A 23,344-nucleotide genomic window follows, 5' to 3' on the forward strand; every position below is an offset into this window, starting at 1 on the left:
GAGAAGGGTAGCAAAGGGGGAAGAGGGGAGAAAAAGATGACGAGAGAGTGGGGAGTGAGAGAAAGAGAGACCATCAAGAAATAAGAGGTACAGAACAATGAAAAAAAAATATTTAAAAAAATGGATGAAATAAAATTATCTGAAGTTGTTGAATTCAATGTTGCTGTAACGTGCCTAATCGGAAGATGAGATGCTGTTCCTCCAGTTTGCGTTGAGCTTCACTGGAACATTGCAGCAGGCCAAGGACAAACATGTGGGCATGGGAGCAGGATTGTGTGTTGAAGTGGCAAGCCACTGGAAGGTCCGGGACCTGATTGCGTACAGACCGAAGCTGCTCAGCAAAGCGATCACCCAGTTGGCGTTTTGTCTTTCCGATATAGAGGAGACCACATTGGGAGCAACGAATGCAATAGACCAAATAGGCCGGTCTCAACATTGAATTCAACAACTTCAGATAATTTTATTTCATTCATTTTATGTATCTTTTTAAAACTTTTTTTTCACTGTTCTGTACCTCTTACTTCTTGAATGTCTCTCTTACTCTCACTCCCCACTCTCTCATTATCTTTTTCTCTCTCTTCCCCCTTTGCTACCCTTCTCTCCTGTTTTCCATTTTGCCTCTGCTTCACCCATCCCCCCAATCCCCCACATATTTTGTCACATAGCACTGGCTTCAGCCTTGGTCATTCACAGCTCCTAATCTCCCTATAATCTCTCTATGCACTGTCATTATCACCTCTTTATTGCGACATTTGCTTTGCTTCTGGAGCCATGACTCACCTTCTCTCAGCCTCGTATAAATACAAAGGGTCAGTTAGACTCGAAACGTCAGCTCTTTTTTTCTCCTTTAAAGGATTTATGATTACTTTGATTTGAGGTAGTCAGCATGGCTTTGTGAGAGGCAGGTCATGCCTCACAAATCTTATTGAATTCTTTGAGGATGTGACAAAACACATTGATGAATGTAGAGCAGTGGATGTGGTGTAGATGGATTTTAGCAAGGCATTTGATAAGGTTCCCCATGGTAGGCTCATTCAGAAAGTAAGGAGGCATGGGATACAATGAAATTTGGCTGTCTGGACATAGAATTGGCTGGCACACAGACAGAGGGTGGTGGAAAGTATTCAGCCTAGAGCTCGATGGCCAGTGGTATTCCTCAGGGATCAGTTCTGGAACCACTGCTCTTTGTGATATTTATAAATGACTTAGATGAGGAAGTGGAGGTTGGGTTAGTAAGTTTGCTGAAGGTTGGTGGACTTGTGGATGGTGTGGAGGGCTGTTATAGGTTACAATGGGACTTTGACAGGATGCAGAGCTGGGCTGAGAAGTGGCAGATGGAGCTCAACCTGGAAAAGTGTGAAATGATTCACTTTGGAAGGTCAAATTTGAATGCAGAATACAGGGTTAAAGGCAGTATGGATGAACAAAGGGATCTTGGGGTCCATGTCTAAAGTTCCCTCAAAATTGCCACCCAAGTTGATAGGATTATCAAGAAGGCGTATGGTGTGTTAGATTTCATTAGCAGGGGGATTGAGTTCAAGAGCCGCAAGGTTATGCTGCTTCTCTGTAGAGCCCTGGTTAGAGCACACTTGGAATATTGTGTTCAGTTCTAGTTGCCTCATTATTGGAAGGATGTGGAGGCTTTATAGAGGGTGCAGAGGAGGTTTACCAGGATGCTGCCTGGACTGGAGGGCATATCTTATGAAGAAAGGTTAAGCGAGCTACAGCATTTCTCATTAAAACGAAGAAGGATGAGAGGTGACTTGATAGAGATGTACATGATGTTGAGAGGCATAGATGAAGTGGATAGCCAGAGACTTATTCCCATGGCAAAAATATCTGTCATGAGGGGGCATAATTTTAAGGTAATTGGAGGAAGGTAATGGGAAGACGTCAGAGGTAGGTTCTTTACACAGGGAGTGATGTGTAAAGAATGCACTGCCAGCAGTGGTCATAGAGTCAGATACATTAGGGACATTTAAGCGACTCTTTGATAGGCACATAGAAGATAATACAATAAAGGATATGTAGTTACTCTGAACTTCGAGTAGGGTAAAAGGCCAGTACCACATCGAGAGCCGAAGGGCCTGCACTGTTCTATGTTCTATAAATCTCCAGCACCTAATCTAACACATCCAAGAACGTTATGTGAAGTCAGGGAGGAAATTAAGAGGGCCCTTGCAGAAATATTTACACCATCTATAACTACGAGTGAGGTGCTGATGGCTGGAGGGTGGCTAATGTTGTACCTTTGTTTAAGAAACATTGTAAGAAGAGACTGGGGAACTGTAGACCTGTGAATCTGACTTTGGTTGTAGGTAAATTATAGGAGTTGATTATAAAGTAGGATTTATAGACATTTAGAGAGGCAACAATTGATTAAGGATGGTCAGTATGGTTTTGTGTGTGGAAAATTGTGTCTCACACCGCCCACACCACTGTGCCACCGTGCCGCCCACACCACTGTGCCACCGTGCTGCCTGCTAATGTTGTACCTTTGTTTAAGAAACATTGTAAGAAGAGACTGGAGAACTGTAGACCTGTGAATCTGACTTTGGTTGTAGGTAAATTATTGGAGTTGATTATAAAGTAAGATTTATAGACATTTAGAGAGGCAACAATTGATTAAGGATGGTCAGTATGGTTTTGTGTGTGGAAAATTGTGTCTCACAAACTTGACTGAGTTTTTTGAGGAAGTTACCAAAATGGTGGTTGATGGCAGACCTGTAGACGCTGGTCATTTGGATTTTAGTTAAGCCTTTGACAAGGTTCCGCATGGTAGACTAATTAGTAAAGTTAGGTTACATTGGATTCAGGGTGAGCTTGCCAACTGGATATATAATTGGCTTAACAGCAAATGATAGAGTAATGGTGGTGGATTGCTTTTTGGACTGGAGGCCTGTGGTCAGTGGTGTTTCACAGGGAATGGTTCTTGGTCTTTTGTATAAATTTGTATAAATGATTTGGATGAGAATATAAGAAGGCATGTTTGTGGATGACACCAATATTGGTGACATAGTAGACAGTGAAGGTTGTCCAAGATTACAAAGGGATCTTGATCAAGTGGGGTCAATGGGCTGAAAAATAGCAGATGGAGTACAGTCTGGATAAAGGTGAGGTATTGCATTGTGGTACAACAAACAAGGGTAGGGCTTATACAGTTAAAGGTAGAGCCTTGGGTAGCTTTGTAGAACAGATGGACCTAGGGATACAGGCACATAATTCTTTAAAGATTGCTGCACATACAGACAGGGCGGTTATAAAGTCATTTGGCCCGCTTGCCTTCACACTCAGTCCTTTGTACGGGACATTGGTGAAACCTCTTCTGGAATACAGTGTCCAGTTCTGACCACCCAGTTAGAGGATAAATATTAGCAAGCTGGAGAGGGTTCAGAAGAGATTTACCTGAATGATGCCAAGTATGGAAGGTTTGAGTTATTAAAAAAAAGGCTGGATGGGCTTGGACTTCTTTACTGGAGCTTAAGAGGTTGAAAGGTGACCTAGTAGAAGTTGATAAAAATAATGAGAGGTATAGATAGAGTTCATGGTAGGTGTCTTTTCCCTAAGATGGGGAATTTCAAGACTAGGGGGCATATTTTAAGATGAGAGGAGAGACATTTAATAAAAACGTGACAGGCAATCCAGAGCAACTTGTTAGTGATAATAGTCTACAGTTCGTATCACAAGAGTTTACAGACCATCGAAAGCAGATTGGAATTCAACATATTTATCTCCCAACCACACATGGTTTTGCAGAAAGGTTTGTTCAGAAAATGAAACATTCCTTTAGGGTAACTTAAGAACAAGGATCACTATCCAAAACACCAAACCAATTTTTATTATCATACTGGAACACAACCCACTTAATGACTAAAAGTTCCAAGTCATTGGTCATGGTAAAGCCTCAATCGTTGAACTTATCCATGACAAATTATATTGTTAACAGAAACAACAGAATAAATGAGAGAACAAAGCCAAGTGCTGAATTTCCAGAATGGTCAAGAAGTTTGCAGGTAAAGGAATCGCTAGAAAATGAGAAATCTTCAAAAATGAGATAATGAGAGTCTAGAGACAATCTGTTCCTGTTAGGGTGATAGGCAAGACTGGCAAGTGTAGGGAATGCTGGTTGAGTACAGAAATTGAGATTTTGGTCAAGAAAAAGGAGGAAGCACATGTCAGGTGCAGACAGCAGAGATCAAGTGAATCCTTAGAAGAGAATAAAGGCAGTAGGAATATAATTGAGGGAAATCAAGAGGGAAAAAAGGGGGACATGAGATAGCTTTGGCAAATAGAGTTAAGGAGAATTTAAAAGAATTTTACAAACACATTAAAGACAAAAGGGTAACTAGGGAGAGAATAGGGCCTCGTAAAGAATAGCAAGGCAACCTATGTGTGGAACCGCAGCAGATTGGGGGAGGTACATTGCAGCATGGGAAAGTTGGACCAAAGGGTCTGTTTTTGTGCTGTACATCTCTGACTCGAGAAGTGTTGCTGAGGAATTATCTCACTGGCAAGAATTGGCTACCAGCCTTCATCGTAGCACAGACTGGACTGCTTTCCTATACCATAGGAAAGAAAGACTATGTAGTATGGATGTTCCCAGGATTGCATTCATTGAAAATACACAAAAAAAGTTGTATCAACAGACACCTGGATGTTCCTGAGGGCCAAACAGTGACTGGAGCATCTGAGAAAGACAGTAGCTTTCATGGAGAAAACAACATTTGTGTGATCCTCCAAGGATTTAATCATCTCAGGAACAAGAATGACAGATGATTTTTCTAATGCACCTCAATCACCAGACGTTAAAGCCAACGAGAAAAATAGAGACGCCTGAAGTACATCAACAGCCACACAAGAATTTGTTTTTTTGGAATGTCTTACTGACTGACTTTACTTCAAATGATTCTAAAGGATTTACAACATTTCATGAAAGGAACGCCTGATGTAAAATGGGAGGGATGTTGTGTAATTATGTAAGTATGGTAAACTGCCACTTTGAGTCTGGTCATGTGATGTAATAATGACGTCAGGCATTTCGGGCAGAAAGCAGTTTACTGTAATCTTGCTACCTGTAGAATAAACATCTCCTTAATAAAGCTGCTGTTTAATGCTCCAGCCTTCTTAGTCCTTTGTAGAACTTAACAACTGTGAAGGCAATGGAATCAAAGCAGAAGTAGCGGTCACTGCCAACATTCTAACCCAAAAATCTTTGTGCAGTTCAGGGAGAAGTTTATTTACTTCACCTGAGCAAATAAGGTCAGGAATACAACTTTAAATGCTACGGCTATAGGATGGAGTACTAGATGCACACATTGCTTCATTCGCCATCACCCCGACACGCCATCACCTTTTGCTCACTCCGACCGCCCCCCCCCCCAATCAACCACAAACATTCAATGTATAAAAGCAAATTGCTGCAGATATACTGCTTATCCTTGATCAAGCATGGCTTACGTTAGCCACATTTCATCTCATGCTTGCATAGTTAACATTGCTGCAAGCTTGATATCCACATCTCTCAGCCTGCGCATTTATGCTAGTGATCCAAAAATGACTGGCACAGCACCTAAACACATTGTATTGTACTCAGTGACAACTGTGTTCCCTTACAGGATAGGGTGGCATCTAACACAGGTAGCAATGTAAATCAGACTGGGGACAGACATGACCATATGTCCTCAGCACATGGAGAAGGTGAGACTGGTGGTCATTGGTGTGGCCACGACAGGGGCTCTGTCAAGAATGGGATGGACACCGTAAAAGATGTGGTCCCTAACTAATCCATCTAATCACATTAACCCTCATCTCACCTCATTCTGATATACAAACTGCAGATGGTGGAAAAGAGAACGTTAGAGGGAAATAAGGATTATGCTTTTTTTTTTATAAATATAGGTTTGTGAAAGCTTTCTGTATTTTCTTTCTCCATTTGTCAGGTTGGCTCTCACCAGTTACGACTCACCCGTGGTATCGAAGCTGATGCTCCTGCTTTCGACAGGTATTGTGTATTATTGAAACTCTGTCTTATAATATAAACAGTACTGAGTCTACATATCAAATAATCTTGATATTAGAAAATAATAGAGCAACAACAACTTGTATCACTATGATTAGTGTAATAAAACATTAGCAAGGTTCTGGATTTAGGTTTGCTTGCAGAGCTAGAAGGTTCATTTCAAGATGTTTCCTCATCTTATGAGGTAACATCTTCGGTGGGCCTCTGGGTGAAGCATTGTTGACAATTCCTGCTTTCTATTTATATGTTTGGGTTTCTTTGGGTCGGTGATGTCATTTCCTGTGGTGACATCATTTCCTGTGGCGATGTCATGGCATTCCTACTGGAACTCTATCAACAACCACATCGAGTTAGACCCCATGTGCCACCCCCTGAGAAAAAGAACAGGAAACGACGTCACCACAGGAAATGATGAGCTGTTTTAAAGGAGTATTTTGAAGTAAATTAGGATAACCAGTCACAAGAAAAGGAGCATCTTAAAGGAGGAGACAGACAGGTGTAAGAGAGCTTGAGGCTTAGGCTGGGTGTTCTTAGCACTAGGTTGCATATCTCATGGGTGGCAGAGGTACCATTTGGAATCATAATTTCCTTTATTCCCCTTGTGTGAGAGTCTAGGACCAGTGGGCATCATCTTAGAGTATGAGGTTACCTATTTAACACAGATGAGCTTTTTCTCTGAGTCATGAATACATGGAATCCTTTAGCACAGTGGGCTGTCAAAACTGGGTCATTAGGTATATTCAAGGCTGAAATAGACACATTTCTAATAATTAAGGCAATCAATACTAGAATAAGACAAGAAAGTGGAGTTGAGGACTATCAGCTCAGTCATTATCTCATTGACTGAGCAGGCTCCATGGGCCTAATAATTTACCTGTGTTCCTACATCTATGGCCTCTGAGGCACCAGTGATGACTATGGAGAGGAGACTATGGTGGGACAGACCTGAAATCACTGGCAGATTGTTGCCAAACAGCATAACAGTGGATGTTGAGCCCAAAGTACTCGCCATTTTTAGTGGGGAGTGCCAGGTGATCCAGGCTGGTTGTGTGCTAACTTTCTGCAAACAGAAGCAGGCAAGTGCAGCATGGTGACTGATTTTTAGTCAATAAACCAGGGAGTCACATGGTTGAGCTCGGAAGGTGAGCATGTGGGTGCAGTTGGAGTGGGACTTGCTGAATCTTCTATCATGAGGGAATATTGAAGAGTTTGGCCAAAACTACCTGATACACAAAAATTAACATTTTTCAGAGTATTTTAAAAGCAAAACTTTCATAATCGTGTCCCATAGGTCGTGACAAAATCTGTAAGTGTGCAAAAATATCATGAATCCACCAAAAACTCAAGTTGCCTGACCGACCCCGCCCAGGACAAAGCAAACTACACTAGCCTTTTTTTCAGGAACAGTAAAAGAAATTCTATTCATTGTGACGCTTAACTTCAATAAAAGCAATAAACAGATGATTTATACAACTTAAGCTTATTCCTCTTCAAATTTCCCAAATGCACACATTTTCAATCAAGGTTAAGACAGATGAAAGACAAGTCATTTGGTGTACTATGGATGGAAAGGAGCATACGATAAACAAAATTATGAACATTAAAGTCCAGACCACAATGTGGAAACTGCTTTTTCTCTCTCAGTTCTTTTTGATGTGTGTATTGGAGTGATGCTGTTGACTTTCTGTTCGATGGATGATCAGATGAACTTTATTTCTTTTAACTTTATGGGGTTTTTTGGCTTTTCACCACATGAAGAGTGGTCAGGATAGGGTTCGTGGTTGGATTCTGTTTGCAGGCTGGATGTTTACACACTTTCTGCTGCCCTTAGCATTTGCAGTCTTTCAACACTGCAAATCAGCCAATCAGAGAGCCATTGCCATGCAGAATTTTCTTAACTTGGAAGTGTTTAGTGACAACTTTCTCCACATTTTTCTTGCAAAAAGCCACATTGTGTGGCACAACTCAGCAATATGCATTATTTAATTATCCATATTGCAAATATTTGGTTCTTCGATTAAGGTGGTGCAACTTTCAGTTTATCATTCAAATAACTGGAAAATATGTGGTCTCTTTCAATGGGCAGGTACAGCAAATGATTAGGAAAACAGATGGTGTTTATTGTAAAGAGGGTTGGAATATAAAAGTAGGGATTTTTGACTGCAGTTGTTAAGGGTTTTGGAGGCTGGGTCATTGAATTTATCCAAAGCTGAGTTAGGAGTTATGGAACCGCATCTGAAACTGGAGTTGAGACCACTGTTAGATCAATCATTCATCAATTATTGAATGGTGGATATGCTTGATAGAATGGTGGATAGGTGTTTGATAAGGTTCCCCATGGTATGCTGATGGAGAAAATGAAGTCGCATATGGTCCAGGGTGTACTAATTAGATACATAGAGAACTGGCCGGGCAGCAGAAGACAGAGAGTAGTAGTGGAAGGGAGTTTCTCAAAATGGAGAACTGTGACCAGCGGTGTTCCACAGGGATCCATTTTGGGACCACTGTTGTTTGTGATATACATAAATGATTTGGAGGAAGGTGTAGGTTGCCTCATTCAACAAGTTTGCAGATGACACTAAGAGTGGTGGAGTAGCAGATGATGAAGGGACTGTCAGAGAATACATCAGAATATAGATAGCTTGGAAAGTTGGGCAGAGAAATAGCAGATGGAGTTCAATCCGGGCAAATACGAGGTGATGCATTTTGGTAGATCCAATTCATGAGCGAACTGTACGGTAAATGGAAAAGCCCTGGGGATAATTGATGTACGGAGAGATCTGGATGTTCAGGTCCATTGAACCATGAAGGCCTCAACGCAGGTTGATAGTGTGGTCAAGAAGGCATCCGGCATGCTTTCCTTCATTTAGGGGTGGGGGGATGTGGTGGGGGGGAGTTCTTTACGCAGATGGTGGCAGGTGCCTGGAATGCATTGCCAGCGGAGGTGGTAGAGGCGGGCACGATAGTGTCATTTAAGATGTATTTAGACAGATACATGAATGGGCAGGGAGCAGAGGGATACAGATCCTTAGAAAGGTTTAGATAGAGGATCTGGATTGGCGCAGGTTTGGAGGACCGAAGAGCCTGTTCCTGTGCTGTAATTTTCTTTGTTCCCTTTTGTTCTTTGATGGCTGAATGGTCAATTCCTGCTCCTAATTACTTTGTTTGTATTTCCCAACTGCTGATCATATCTCTTGATTTCCTCAGCAACAAACAAAATCTACCTCAGCTTTAAATATGGTCAGCAAAGGAGCATGATAAAATAATCTGGGTTAGATAATTCCAATGACTTGCAACTCTTTCGGAAAGTCTCAGCATCAATCCTGTCAAGTCTGTACATAATCTTGCATGTTTCAATAAGATCAGCTCCATTCTTCTAAACTTCAGAAGGTATCTTATCATATGACAACCTTCATCACAAAATTACAGAATTGTTGAAGTATCTTAGAATCATTATTCCACAAACCACTGAACCTTTACTGCATTGCATCCAATACAAGTACGTCTTTAGACCAAACCTATGCACAGTTTGTATAGTCTTACCAAAACCCTGTACCATCTTAACAACACCCTTGTTGCAACTGCTACCTCTGGAAGCAGGCATCAGATAGCAGTTAAGGTGGGTGAATGACAAGGCCAACAAGCCGTGGAGGTGTACCACTCTTTATTGCAACAGTAACCCAATTGTATTGAACAGTACCATTCCTCATCCCTAAGCCCCATCCTTATTAAATGCCTGTGTCCCATAGTCACTCTTAGTACTCCACATCACTCCACACCCATTCCTGTGCTACCTCTTACTTCCATTGTCCTTTCATGTCCCCTTCATATCACCTGCCTCTTTAAGGTTTTCTCCATATTCTGATAGCCACATCCAGTATCCACAACAGGTAGAGTTCAGGAACATGTCTTTGAAATGAATTAGGAGAAAGTGAGGACTGCAGATGCTGGAGATCAGAGCTTAAAAATGTGTTGTTGGAAAAGTGCAGCAGGTCAGGCAGCATCAAAGGAACAGGAGAATCGATGTTTTGGGCATAAGCCCTTCTTCAGGATTCTCACAGGAATATACAGACCTTGAACTCTACCTATTTCACCTTTAAAGGCTTGCTGGAGGTACCTTTGCCAGCAAACAAACTACTCCAATCAACACCTGCCCACTCCTGGTCTATATCCCTCCAAACCTTTCCTATTCATGTATCCATCCAAATGTCTTTTAAACATTGTAATTGTACCTGCATCCAGAACCTTCTCAGGAAGTTCATTCCACACTTAAATCGCCCTTTGTAGGAAGAAGGGCTTAAGCCCGAAACGTCGATTCTCCTGTTCCTTTGATGCTGCCTGACCTGCTGCGCTTTTCCAGCAACACATTTTTAAGCTTTGAAATGAATGAGGAAAAAAAAATTCTATCGATTTAAAAGAGTGGACTCAATGGTCTGAGTTATCGGGAGAGGTTGGACAAGCTAGGACTCTTTCCTAAGAACATAGGAAACTGACGGGGGATCTTGTAGAAGTGTATAAGATCATGAAATGCATTGTTAGGATAATTGCACTCTATCTATTTCCCAGGTTTGGGGAATTGAGGACTAGAGGGCATCGGTTTAAGGTTAGAGGGAAAAGAATAAAAGGGAACCTGAGGAGCAACTTATTGACACAGAGGGTGGTACGCATATAGAATGAGCTGCCAGCAGAAATGGTTGAGGTGGGTACAATAACACCATTTAAAAGGCATTTGGACAAATACGTAGATAGAAAAGGATTAGAAGGATATGGGCCAACAGGGGAATGGGATTAGCGTGGACGGACATTTTGGCTGGCATGGACCAGTTTGGGCTAAGGGCCTGTCTGTGCTGTAGAACTCAATGATTCTATGAGTGCTCATTAAAAACATGTGTATTTTCAAAAAAGCTCCAGACCCATTCAAAATGGTAAATCTTCTCTGAGCAAGTTACCCAAAAGGTGGATGATGACACAGTAGTAGATGTTGTTTATTTGAATTTTCAGGAACTGTTGCATGGTCAGGTGCTGAGGAAGGAGACGTGGTTGTAGTATGGGTCTGCTTCAGGACTTGGTTGAAGAGGTTCAGGGTAGAGGAAATGACCTGCAGTAAAGCCTTTGACAAGGTCTGCATGGTAGACTAATTAGTAAAGTTAGGTCACATGGAATTCAGGCCGCGCTTGCCAATTGGATACATAATTGGCTTAACAGCAGGAGACAGAGTAATGGTGGTGGAGGGTTGCTTTTCAGACTGGAGGCCTATGACCAACAGTATACCACAGGGATTGGTTCTGCATCCTGTTTTGTTTGTCATTGCATTAAATGATGTGGATGAGAATATAGAAGGCATGGTTAGTAAGTTTGTGAATGACACCAAAATTAGTGTCATAGTAGACAATGAAGAAGGTTTTCTGAAGTATTAAAGGGATCTTGATCAAATGGGTCAATGGGTGAAAAATGGCAAATGGAGTTCAATCCGGGTAAATGTAAGGTTTTATATTCTGCTACAACAAACATGGGTAGGATACATGCAATAATGGTAGGGCCTTGGGTAGTGTTATAGAACAGAGGAACCGAGAGGTGCAGGGACATAATTCTTTAAAGTTTGCTTCACATACAGACAGCGTGGTTAAAAGGCATTTGGCACTCTTGACGACTTTGTTCGGTCCTTTAAGTATAGGACTTGAGAAGTCATGTTGAGGCTGTACAAGACATTGGTGAGACCTCTTCTGGAATACTGCATCCAGTTCTGGTCACCTAGTTACAGTAAGGATATTATTAAACTGGAGAGGGTTTAGAAGAGATTTACCAGCAATTTGCTGGGTATGGAAGGTTTGGGTTATAAAGAAAGGCTGGACAGGTTGAGACATTTTTCACTGGAGTGTAGGAGGTTGAGAGGTGACCTAATAGAAGTTTATAAAATAATGAGTGGTACAGGTAGAATTGATAATAGTTGTCTTTTCCCAGAGATGGGGAATTTCAAGACTAGGGCGCATGTTTTTAAATTGAGGGGTGAGAGATTTAAAAAGACATAAGAGGCAGTTGTTTTTTTTTACAAAGGGTGATTTAAGTGTGGAATGAACTTCCTGAGAAAGTGCTGGATGCAGGTACAATTACAATGTTTAAAAGACATTTGGGTGGACACATGAAAAGGAAAGGTTTGGAGAGATATAGACCAGGAATGGGAAGGTGTTGATTGGAGTAGTTTGTTTGCTGGCAAAGGTACCTCCAGCAAGCCTTTAAAGGTGAAATAGGTAGAGTTCAAGGTCTGTATATTCCTGTGAGAATGAAAGGAAAGGCAACGTTGACAGGAATAGGGAACCCTGGCTGTCAAGAGATATTGAGGCTTTGACCAGAAAAAAGGAGGTAACTGGGATCAAGGGAATCCCTGAGGATATATAGGGGTTACAGAAGTTAACTGAAGAAGGAAATTAGGAAGATGAAAAGAGGGCGTGAGATAACTTTGGCTGGGAAGGTTAGGGTGAATCCAAAGAGGTGTTTTAAGTATGTTAAAAGAAAAAGAATAACTAGAGAGAGAATAGGACCCCTCAAGGATCGTAGTGGACATATATGTGTAGAACTGCAGGAGATGGGTGACGTCCTCAATGAATACTTTTCCTCCGTGGGGAAAGACATGAAGAGTTGGGAACTTAGGGAAAATAGTGGTCATTTCTTGGAGGCAGTCCATATCACAGTAGAGGAGGTGTTGGATGTAATAGAATGTATGAAGGTGTATCAACCTCCTGGTCTTGACCAGATATATCCAAGAACACTGCAAGAGGTTCGAGAAGATGACTGATATTTGTCATCATTGTTAGCCATGGGTGAGGTCCTGGAATATTGAAGGGTAGCGAATGTTGTGCCCTTATTCAAGGAGGGCTGCAAAGAAAAACCTGGGAACTACAGACTAGTAAGCCTAATGTCTGTGATAGGTAAGTTACTTGAGAAGATTCTGAGAGATAAGATGTACATGCATTTGGAATGACAGGGTTTGATTAGGGATAGCCAGCATGACTTTGTGGGAAATCATGCCTAACAAATTTGTTAGAATTCTTTGAAGTGACCAGGAAAGTAGGGCAGGGCAAAAGACATAATGTATAAGAATTTCAGTACGACCTTTGATAAGGTTCCACATGGTCGGCTGCTCTGGAAGGTTAGATCACATGGAATCCAGGAGGAACTGGCAAATTGGATGCACAATTTGCTTAATGGAAGGAAGCCGAGGGTAATAATGGAAGGATGCTTGTCAGACTGGAAACCTCTAACGAGTGGAGTGCCTCAGGGGTCGGTGCTGGCCCCATTGTTGTTTGTTATCTTTATCAATGATTTGGATGAGAATGTACAAGGCATGATTAGTAAGTTTGTAGATAACACTAAAATAGGCAGTATCGTGGACAGTGAGGAAGGTTTTCAGAAATTGCAGCTGGACCTTGATCAGCTGGGGAAGTTGGCCAAGAAATGGCAAATGGAGTTTAATATAGATAAGTGTGAGGCCTTGCATTTTGGAAAGTCAAATCAAGATAGGAGTTTCATGGTGAATGTTGAGGCCTTAAGGAGTGTAGTGGAACAAAGGGACCTTGGAGTGGAAGTGCACAGTTCTCTGAAAGTGGAGTCATAGGTAGGTAGGGCAGTGAAGAAGGCTTTTGGCACACTGGCCTTCATCAGTCAGGGCATTGAGTATAGAAGGTGGGAAGTTATGTTGCAGTTGTACAGGATGTTGGTGAGGTCGCAATTGGAATATTGTGCTCAATTTTGTTCACCTTGTTAGTGGAAGGATGTTATTAAACTGGAAAGAGTACAGAAGAAATTTTGCAAGGATGTTGCCAGGACTCAACAGTATGCGTTCTAGCGAGAGATGGGATAAGCTAGGACTTCTTTCTTTAGAGTTAGGAGACTTAAGGGGGAGCTTATAGAAATGTATGAGATCATGAGAGGAATGAATCGGGTAAATGCACTCAGTCTTTTTCCCAGGGTTGAGGACTAGACAGCATCGGTTTAAGGTGAGAGGGGAAAGAATAAAAGGAACCTGACTGGCAACGTTTACACAAAGGATGGTGAAACATGGGATGAGTTGCCAGTGGAAGTAAAGTTCGCTGCATTAACAACATTTAAAAGTCATTTGGACAAATACATGGATAGAGAAGGTTTAGAAGAATATGGGCCAAGTGCAGGGAAATGGGGTTAGCGTGGATGGACATTTTGGCCGGCATGAATGAGTTTGGGCCAAAGGGCCTGTCTCTGTGCTTTAAGACTTCTCTGACTTTAGGTGGGACTAGTTTAGATTGCGGTTATGTTTGGCATGGACTGGTTGGTCTTAAGGGTCTGTCTCCCTGCTGTATGATTCCATAAGTGTGTCTTGCAGCAAATGCTGATGAGATAGTTGGTGGCAGCTGAACCAAAGTTTCAAAGTGACTGTTTAAGGCACAAAATCATCCCATTTGCAGTTATGTAGAATTAAAAAGGGGTGGGTGGAGATATTTGGAAAAGAGGTTAGTCTGTTAACTTGGAAAATTGCCCAGGAGCAAAACTTTCTTGTGCACTTTGGAGTTTAAATATTTGGCTCTTGGCTGCATTGTTTTCTAGGTAAAGGTAAGAGTAATTGTTTAAGTATTCTAAAATCTGATTACCCCTAACAACTCCACATTCTCCACAGCTAGGGTTTTTCTCACTTCCAGAAGTCTGCAGTTCGTATTCCTTGCTCTCTAGCAAATATTCTTGCCTCATATTTTCTATTTGCATGATTGTACAAGAGGACCGTTGAAAAAAATTCTCATGATATCAAAATTCCAAATGTAAAGTTGATTCTTGCAAATCAAATTTATTTCAGATAGCATTCATTATTCATCTCAATTGACTGACAAGTTGGTTAATTTAAATTCAGAGGTGTTAAGCAGCATGGAAATACGCCCATTGGACAAATTAGTGTGTGCCAACCAGGGTTCCTAAACTGAATGAATTCCATTTGTTCCTGTTTGGCCCATATCCCTTGAAACATTTCCTATCGGTGTTCCTGTCCAAATGTCTTTTTAGCATTGACCACTTCCTCTGGCACTTCAATCTATATATGTACCACCCTCTGGGGGAAAACATTGCTCCTCATGTCCTTTTAAAATCTTTTTTCCTCTCACCTTTCAACCTATGCCCTCTAGTTTTGAACTCCTCCCTATCTTGGGTAAAGACCTTGGCTATTCACCTCATCTATACCCCTCACGATTTTATGAATCTTTGCGATCTCCCCTCAGGGTCCGATGCTCCAGAGAAAGAAGGCTTCAACCTAACCAACCTCTCCGTACAACTCGAACCTTCCAGTTTTGGCAACATTCTTATAAATCATTTTTGCGCCCTTTCCTGTTTAGTACCATTCTTTCTATAGCAGAGCGATGAGAATTGTATGCAGTAGTCTAAATGTGGCCTTACCAATGTCTTGAACAGCTGTAACATGACATCCCAACTTCTATACTCAGTGCTCTGACCAATGAAGGCAAGGATGCCAAACACCTTTGGCATCACACTGTCTATCGGTAATGATACTTTCAAGGAAATATATACTTGTACTCCTATGTCTCTCTGTTCAACAACACTCCCCAGGGCCCTGTGCCATTAACTGTCCAAGTCCTGCCCTAGTTTGTGTTTCCAAAATGCAACACCTCACACTTATCTGAATCAAACTCTATCTGCCATTTCTCAGCCTACTGATCATGATCCCGTTGCAATCTGAGATAACCTTCTTCATTGTCCTCTAAAACACCAATTTTGGTGTCTCACACAAACTTATTGACATCCCTCCTGTATTCTCATCCAAATCATTTATATAAATGACAAACAACAGTGGACCCAACACCAATCTTTGGGGTACACCACTGGTCCCAGGCACCCAGTTTGGAAAAACAACTATCTAGCATCACTCACTGTTTCCTACATTGATGCCAATTTTGTATCCAATAGGCTAGCTCTCCCCTGGATTCCATGTGATCTAACGCTACCAATTTCATCTACCATGCAGTATCTTGTCAAAGGCCCTGTTAAAGTTTCTGTAGATAAAGTCTATCATGCTGTCATCTATCTTCTTGATCATCTTTTTAAAAAACTCAATCAAATTAGTAAGACATGATTTCCCACACACAAAGCCATGCTGACTATCCTTAATCAGTATTGCTTTTCCAAATGCATGTAAATCCTGTCTCTCAGAATCCTCTCCAACAACTTCCCACCACTGACATTAGGCTTATTGGTCTGCAGTTGCCAGTGTTTTCCTTACAGTCTTTCTTAAATAATGGCACAACAATAGCCACCCTCTAGTCTACTGGCACTTCACTCGTGGCTGTTGATTATACAAATTATCTCTGTAGTGGCCATGCAATTTCTTCCCTTGCTGCCCATAATGTCTTAGATCAGGTTCTGGGGATTTATCTACCTTTATGCATTTTAAGACATCCAGCACCTTCTCTTCTGCAATGCAGACTCTTTTCAAGACTTTACTGTTTACTTCCCTGAGTTCTCTAGTTTCCATGTTTCATCCATGGTAAATGAGAAATATTTGTTTAGGATCTGACCCATCTACCTTGGCTCGAGATGACCTCACTTATCTTTTAAGGGGCCTTATTCTCTCCATAGTTACTCTTTTGCCTTTAATATGCTTGTAGAATCTCTGGATTCTCCTTAACCTCATCTGGCAAAGCTATTTTATGTCCCCTTTTTGCCCTCCTGATTTCCCTCTTAAGTGTACACCTGCAACCACGATTCTCCTCAAAAGATTCACTTGATCCCAGCTGCCTCCTTTTTCTTGACCGAAGTCTCAATTTCTGGAGGCATCCAGCGTCCCCTATTCCTACCAGCCTTGTCCCTTACACCAATAGGAAGTGGTCCAGGACATTCAGCCTCGGACCTTCGGGCGACCATCCTCCAAGGTGGACTTCGGGACAGGCAGTAGAGGAACGTGGCCGAGCAGAGGCCGATAGCTAAGTTCGGTACCCACAGGGAGGGCCTCAACCGGGACCTTGGGTTCATGTCACATTACAGGTGATCGCCATTGCACCACACGCACGCACGCACGCACACACACAATACTTTCAGTTACATCACACTGCAGATCTGTGCAATAAATTCTGTGTTACGATCAAGCCCTCTGCAAACACCTGATGAAGGAGCGTCATTCTGAAAGCTATTGTGCTTCCAATTAAACCTGTTGGACTATAACCTGGTGTTGTGTGATTTATAACTTTGTACACCCCAGTTCAACACCGGCATCTCCGAATCATATCTCACTGATGAAAGCTTTCCACTTGCTAGACATCCCTTTATGGTGAACAGCCTCCCACAATTGACTTTTGAAACTTCCTGTTTAAAACCATCAAAATTGGCCTCTCCCCGATTTAGAACTCTAACTTGTAGACCAGATCTATTCTCTTCACAACTATTTTAACACAAAGGGAATTATAGTTACTGGTCCCAGAGAGCTCCCCCACTAAATACCTCAGTCACTTGCCCTGGCTTATTTCCCAAAAGTCTTGCCCCTTTACATTCTCAAAATTTTTGATTGAGAAACTTTTCCTGAACACATTTAACAAATTCCTCTCCATCCAAGTCCTTAACACAGTCCCAGTCTATGTTTGAAAAGTTAAAATCCTGTACTGTTACAACCCTATTATTCTTAAATCTATCTGTGATCTCCCTACATAATTGCTCATCAATTTCCTGCTGACTATTGGGGGGACCTATTGTAAACTCCCATGAAAATAATCACCCCTTCTTATTTCTTAGCACCATCCATTTAGCTTCACTGGACAATCCCTCAGTAATATCCTCTCTAAGTACTGCCATGATGTTTTCCCTCATTAAAAAAAAATGACATTCCTCTCCTCTCTTGCTTCCCCTTCTATCCTTCCTAAGGCATCTGTAACGCGGAGCATTGAATTTCCTATCCCATCCCTCCCTCAGTTGTTTCTACAATAGCTATTAAATCCCAATCCAATGTACCCATTCATGCCCTGCGTTTATCTGTCTTCCCTGTCAGGCCTCTTGCGTTGAAATAAATTCAGTTTATTCATCAGTCTTCCCTTATTCCATGCATACTCTTGCCTTCCTTGTCTGTTTAACTTCTGTGCTAACCTCAACCTTCTCCTTTTCCTCACTACTTCTGGTCAGACTTGTTTAAACCCTCCCGAGTAGCTCTAGCAAATTTCCCTGCCAGGATATTAGTCCCCCAGAGGTTCAGGTGCAAGCTGTCCCTCTTGTACAGGTCACCTCTAATCCAGAATAGATTCCGATGATTGCAAAATCTGAATCCTGCACCAGTTCCTCAGCCATGTGTTCATCTGCCCTATTCCTGTTCCTACTATGACTAGCACGTGGCACTGTGAGCAATCCCCTCGAGGGGATCCTGCTTTTTAATCTTATGCCTAATTCCCTATATTCATTCTGCAGGATGTCATCTCTTTTTTTTTAACCTATGTCATTGGTACAAATGTGTACAGCGACCTTTGGCTGCTCATGCTCCACTTTGAGTAATTGCTGCAATCGCTCAGAGCCATCCTTAGTCTCAACACTAAGAAGGCAACAAACCATTCTGGAGTCTCTCTAATGGCTACAGAAATGCCTGTCTGTGGCCCTGACTAGATAACCCCTATCACAGTTGCCTATTTGGAGTTTGCCATAGCCTGCATTACAACAGAGCTAGTCATGGTGTCATACACCTGGGTGCTGCTACTATTTTTCCCTGAGAGACTGTTTCCCCCAACAGTATCCAAAATAGTATTTGTTTGAGAGGTGGAGAGCCACAGGAGATTCCTGCACTACCTGCCTATCTCTCCTTGTGGCTGTCCATCTCCCTGACTGAACCTGCCGTGTGACTGCTTCTCTGAAGCTATTATTTATCACACTCTGTATGCATCTAACTGCTGCTCCAACCAATGCAGTTTGAGAGGAGCTTCAGCCAGACACTTCCTGCAGACTTGGTTTTCAGGCACAGTTGACTGCCATCTGATCTTCCACATCTGGCAGGAGGAGCGTACCACTCCACTGACTGTCATCTCTGGCCCTTTTAAAAACTAATCAACTTAGGAGGTGAAACAAAACTCTTACCTTGCAGTTATGTTGTTGCTGTCCGCCCTCGTAAACAATGCCCATTCTTCACATAACCCCATAACAGCAGCACTTAGACTGTAAAGCAGCCGCTATCAAAAATGGCCCCACTACTAGAGCCTGCCTACCTTTTGTTCACTGGTGAAACTAACAGCTGCATATCTTTTTAAGCCTTGCAAGTCTCCAAAACTGCTCCTCTTTGCTCCCTGGGCAGATACTGGTGAAACTTAGAGCAATCCAAATATTAATTTGGGGATTTACTTGAAGTGTTTCGAAAAATGAAGCATGGGAGTAATGTCTGTTTTTAATATGTCTCTATAATGGCTGAAAATGTGGTTGAGGTTACTCTTTTAGAGGTAAACAACAATCTACACTGAGTTAGGGGTTAGATGGCTGTGTTGGAGTAGCAAAAAGGTGAAAATTGCAACAGTATTCTGTCCCATTTTGCATTTGTCCACATTGAAACAACTGAGGTTGCCAACTGTCATCAATTTACACAATTGAGATATTTTGCAACAAAAACAGAAATTGTTGGAGAAACACAGCAGATCTGACAGCATCTATAGAGAGAACACAGTTCACATTTTGACTCCAGTGACCCTTCTTCTGATGCTGCCAGACTTGTTGAGTTTCTCTAACAATTTCTATTTTTGCTTCAGATTTCCAGCACCTTCATATCTTTGTTTTATTTAAGATATGTTGCCAACGCCCTTTTGGGAAACACATTCCAGGTAATCATAACTTGCTGCATTTAAAATGAAGTTCCCCAGTTTTTTTGACAATCATCTTATTTGCTGCCTGCTAATAAAAGCCATTTCTCTCTTTATTCATTTTATCTTGTCCACTCCCTTATACCTGTGCCATTTTAGCATTTATAACACCTTTCCAGACGAGTGCAGCTCACATTTGACACAATACTGTTGCTGAGGCCTAGACAGTGATTTAAAAAGTCTTATTCAAGTACTAAAACTTTCTTTTGCACTGTATGTGTTTGTTTTGGAAAACACAAAGTCCCCTATGCTTTAACTGCCTGATCATCTTCAAAAATTGTAGACTTATTTCCCAAGGTCCCACTTTACACCTTTGAAATTGCGCATTAATTTATATTGCTTCTTTTTCATTTCAAAATGCGTCACTTCAAATTTCTCTAGATTAAATTCCTCTGATGTATTTTGCCCATTTCTTGATTCTGTATGTTAACCAATTTGGATCCACATAGCTACTGTCCTTGACAAATCCATTATATGCTCAGATACTTGCTGAAAGTTCATAGAATAACAATTGCACTGCTTTTGTCAATCCTCTGGTTATTTTATTAATGCGCTCATGTTTTTGAAAAGGCATATAACATTTGCAACTCTTGATTCTTCCAACACCATGCGTCTTCATTTTATCCACTGGTCAGTCTTCTCTGTTGACTGCTCTAAATGAACTTTTCAATTCTCCTCTGTACTCTCCATATCCTCCTTAATTCTCGAAGATAATATGATTGCAGTATTAATAACAAACTTGACAATTCTGTTTGCTTTTAATTCCAGTTTCTTTGGCCAACTAGAAAACTGTAGTCTTACTCCAAATATCTGCCTTTGGCCTATATCCTTTAACATTTGTTTAACAAAAATGATCTAAACCAGATTTAAATTTGAGAATTGATCAAGCATCAACTGCAGGTTAGAACATAGAACAATACAGCGCAGGACAAGCCCTTCGGCCCTTGATGTTGCGCCGACCTGTGGACTATTCTCAGCTCGTCCCCCTACACTATCCCAAAATTATCCATGAGCTTATCTTAAGATTGTTTAAATCTCCCTAATGTGGTTGAGTTGACCACCTTAACAGGTACGGCATTCCATGCCCTTACCACTCTCTGCGTAAAGAACTTGCCCCTGACATCAGTCTTAAATCTATCACCCCTCAATTTGTAGTTATGCCCTCTCGTACAAGCTGACGTCATCATCCTGGGAAAAAGTCTTTCTCTGTCTACCCTATCTAATCCTCTGATAATCTTTTATGTCTCTATCAAATCCCCCCCCTTAGCCGCCTTCTTTCCAATGAGAACAGACCCAAGTCTCTCAGCCTTTCCTCATAAGACTTTCCCTCCAGACCAGGCAACATCCTGATAAATCTCCTCTGCACCTTTTCCAATGCTTCCACATCCTTTCTGTAATGGGGCGACCAGAACGGTACACAATATTCCAACTGTGGCCGCACCAGCATTCTGTATTGTTGCAGCATGATATTGCGGTTCCGGAACTCAATCCCAAAATCCCTAACACATGTATGCCTTCTTAACAGCACTATCCACCTGCGTGGCAACTTTCAGGGATCTATGCACATGGACTCCAAGATCCCTCTGCATATCCACACTACCAAGAATCTTTCCATTGACCAAGTACTCTGCCATCCTGTTATTCTTCCCAAATTGCATCACCTCACATTTAGCTGCATAGAACTCCATTTGTCACCTCCCAGCCCAATTCTGCAGTTTATCCACGTCCCCCTGCAACCCGTAACATTCTTCCAAACTGACCACTACTCCGACTTTAGTGTTGTCTGCAAATTTACTAATCTATCCACCTATGCCTGTGCCTAAGTCATTTATAAAAATGACAAACAGCAATGGTGCCAAAACAGATCCCTGTGGAACACCACTAGTAACTGTACTCCAGACTGAATATTTTCCATCAACCATCACTCGCTGCCTTCTTCCAGAAAGCCAGTTTCTAATCCAAACTGCTAAATCACCCTCAATTTCATGCCTCTGCATTTTCTCCATCAGCCTACCATGTGGAACCTTATCATAGGCTTTACTGAAGTCCAACTATACCATGTCAACTGCCCTACCCTCATCTACATGCTTGGCGACCTTCTCAAAAAACTCAATGAGGTTTGTGAGACATGACCTGCCCTTGACGGAACCATGTTGACTATCTGAAATAAAATTGTTGCTTGCTAGATGATTATAAATCTTATCTCTTATAATCCTTTCCAAAACCTTTCCTACAACAGAAGTAAGGCTCACTGGTCTATAATTACCTGAGTCATCTCTGCTGCCCTTCTTGAACAAGGGCACAACATTTGCAATCCTCCAGTCCTCAGGTATTAAACCCGTAGAAAATGACAACTCAAATATCAAAGCCAAAGGCTCTGCTATCTCCTCTCTAGCTTCCCAGACAGTCCTCTGATAAATCCCATCTGGCCCAGGGGACTTTTCTACTTTCACTCCTCCTAGAATTGATAACACCTGTACGTAACTAACCTCAATCCTTTCTAGTCTAATATCTCGTATCTCATTCTTCTCCTCCACAATATTCTCCTTTTCCTGAGTGAACACCGATGAGAAATGTTCATTTAGCACCTGTCCAATCTCTACAGGGTCCACACTCAATTTCCACTTTCCATCCTAACGGTGGCACAGTGGTTAGCACTGCTGCCTCATAGCGCCAGAGACCCGGGTTCAATTCCTGCATCAGACGACTCTCTGTGTGGAGTTTGCACATTCTCCCCGTGTCTGGGTGAGTTTCCTCTGGGTGTTCCGGTTTGCTCCCACAATCCAAAAATGTGCAGGTTAGATGAATTGGCCATGCTAAATTGCCCGTAGTGTTAGGTGAAGGGGTAAATGTAGGAGTATAGGTCTGGGTGATATACGCTTCGGCGGGTCGGTGTGGACTTGTTGGGCCGAAGGGCCTGTTTCCACACTGTAAGTAATCTAATCTAATCTAATCTTTGACTGGCCCTATTCCTACCCTAATCATCCTTTTATTCCTCACATACCTATAGAAAGCTTTAGGGTTCTCTTTTATTCTATTTGCTAAAGACTGCTCGTGTCCTCTCTTTGCTTTTCTTAACTCTCTCTTTAAATCCTTCCTAGCTGATCTGTAACTCTCCATCGTCTCATCTGTACCATCTTGCCTCATCAACACATAAACCTCCTTCTTCTTCTTAACAAGGGATGCAATTTCTGTCGTACTCCTTCTTCTTCTTAACAAGGGATGCAATTTCTGTCGTAAACCATCGTTCCCTTACCTTATCACTTCCTCCCTGCCTGACAAGGACATACCTATCAAGGACACACAATATCTGTTCCTTACGTCAGCTTCACATTTCCATTGTCCGCATCCCCTGCATTTTGCTACCGTATTCTGTGCATCCTAATTCTTGCCTTTGCCCCATCGATAACTCTTGACCTGTGGCATGTACTGATCCCTTTCCATTGCTAAACTAAACGTAACTGAATTATGGTCACTCTCT

General features: G+C 41.8%; 1 protein-coding gene across 1 annotated transcript in view; it reads left to right on the forward strand.

Annotated features, from left to right (window-relative positions):
- Window positions 1–23,344, forward strand: part of LOC122553185 (synaptojanin-2-like) — a 203,395-nt gene that overhangs the window by 84,956 nt on the left and 95,095 nt on the right. Inside the window, exon 6 of the mRNA XM_043696773.1 lies at window positions 5,940–6,001. Within this exon, the coding sequence (XP_043552708.1) occupies window positions 5,940–6,001 (62 nt within the window). The remainder of the gene's footprint in view (window positions 1–5,939; window positions 6,002–23,344) is intronic.

Source organism: Chiloscyllium plagiosum, chromosome 9, assembly GCF_004010195.1.
Source record: "Chiloscyllium plagiosum isolate BGI_BamShark_2017 chromosome 9, ASM401019v2, whole genome shotgun sequence".
NCBI classification, from domain to species: domain Eukaryota; kingdom Metazoa; phylum Chordata; class Chondrichthyes; order Orectolobiformes; family Hemiscylliidae; genus Chiloscyllium; species Chiloscyllium plagiosum.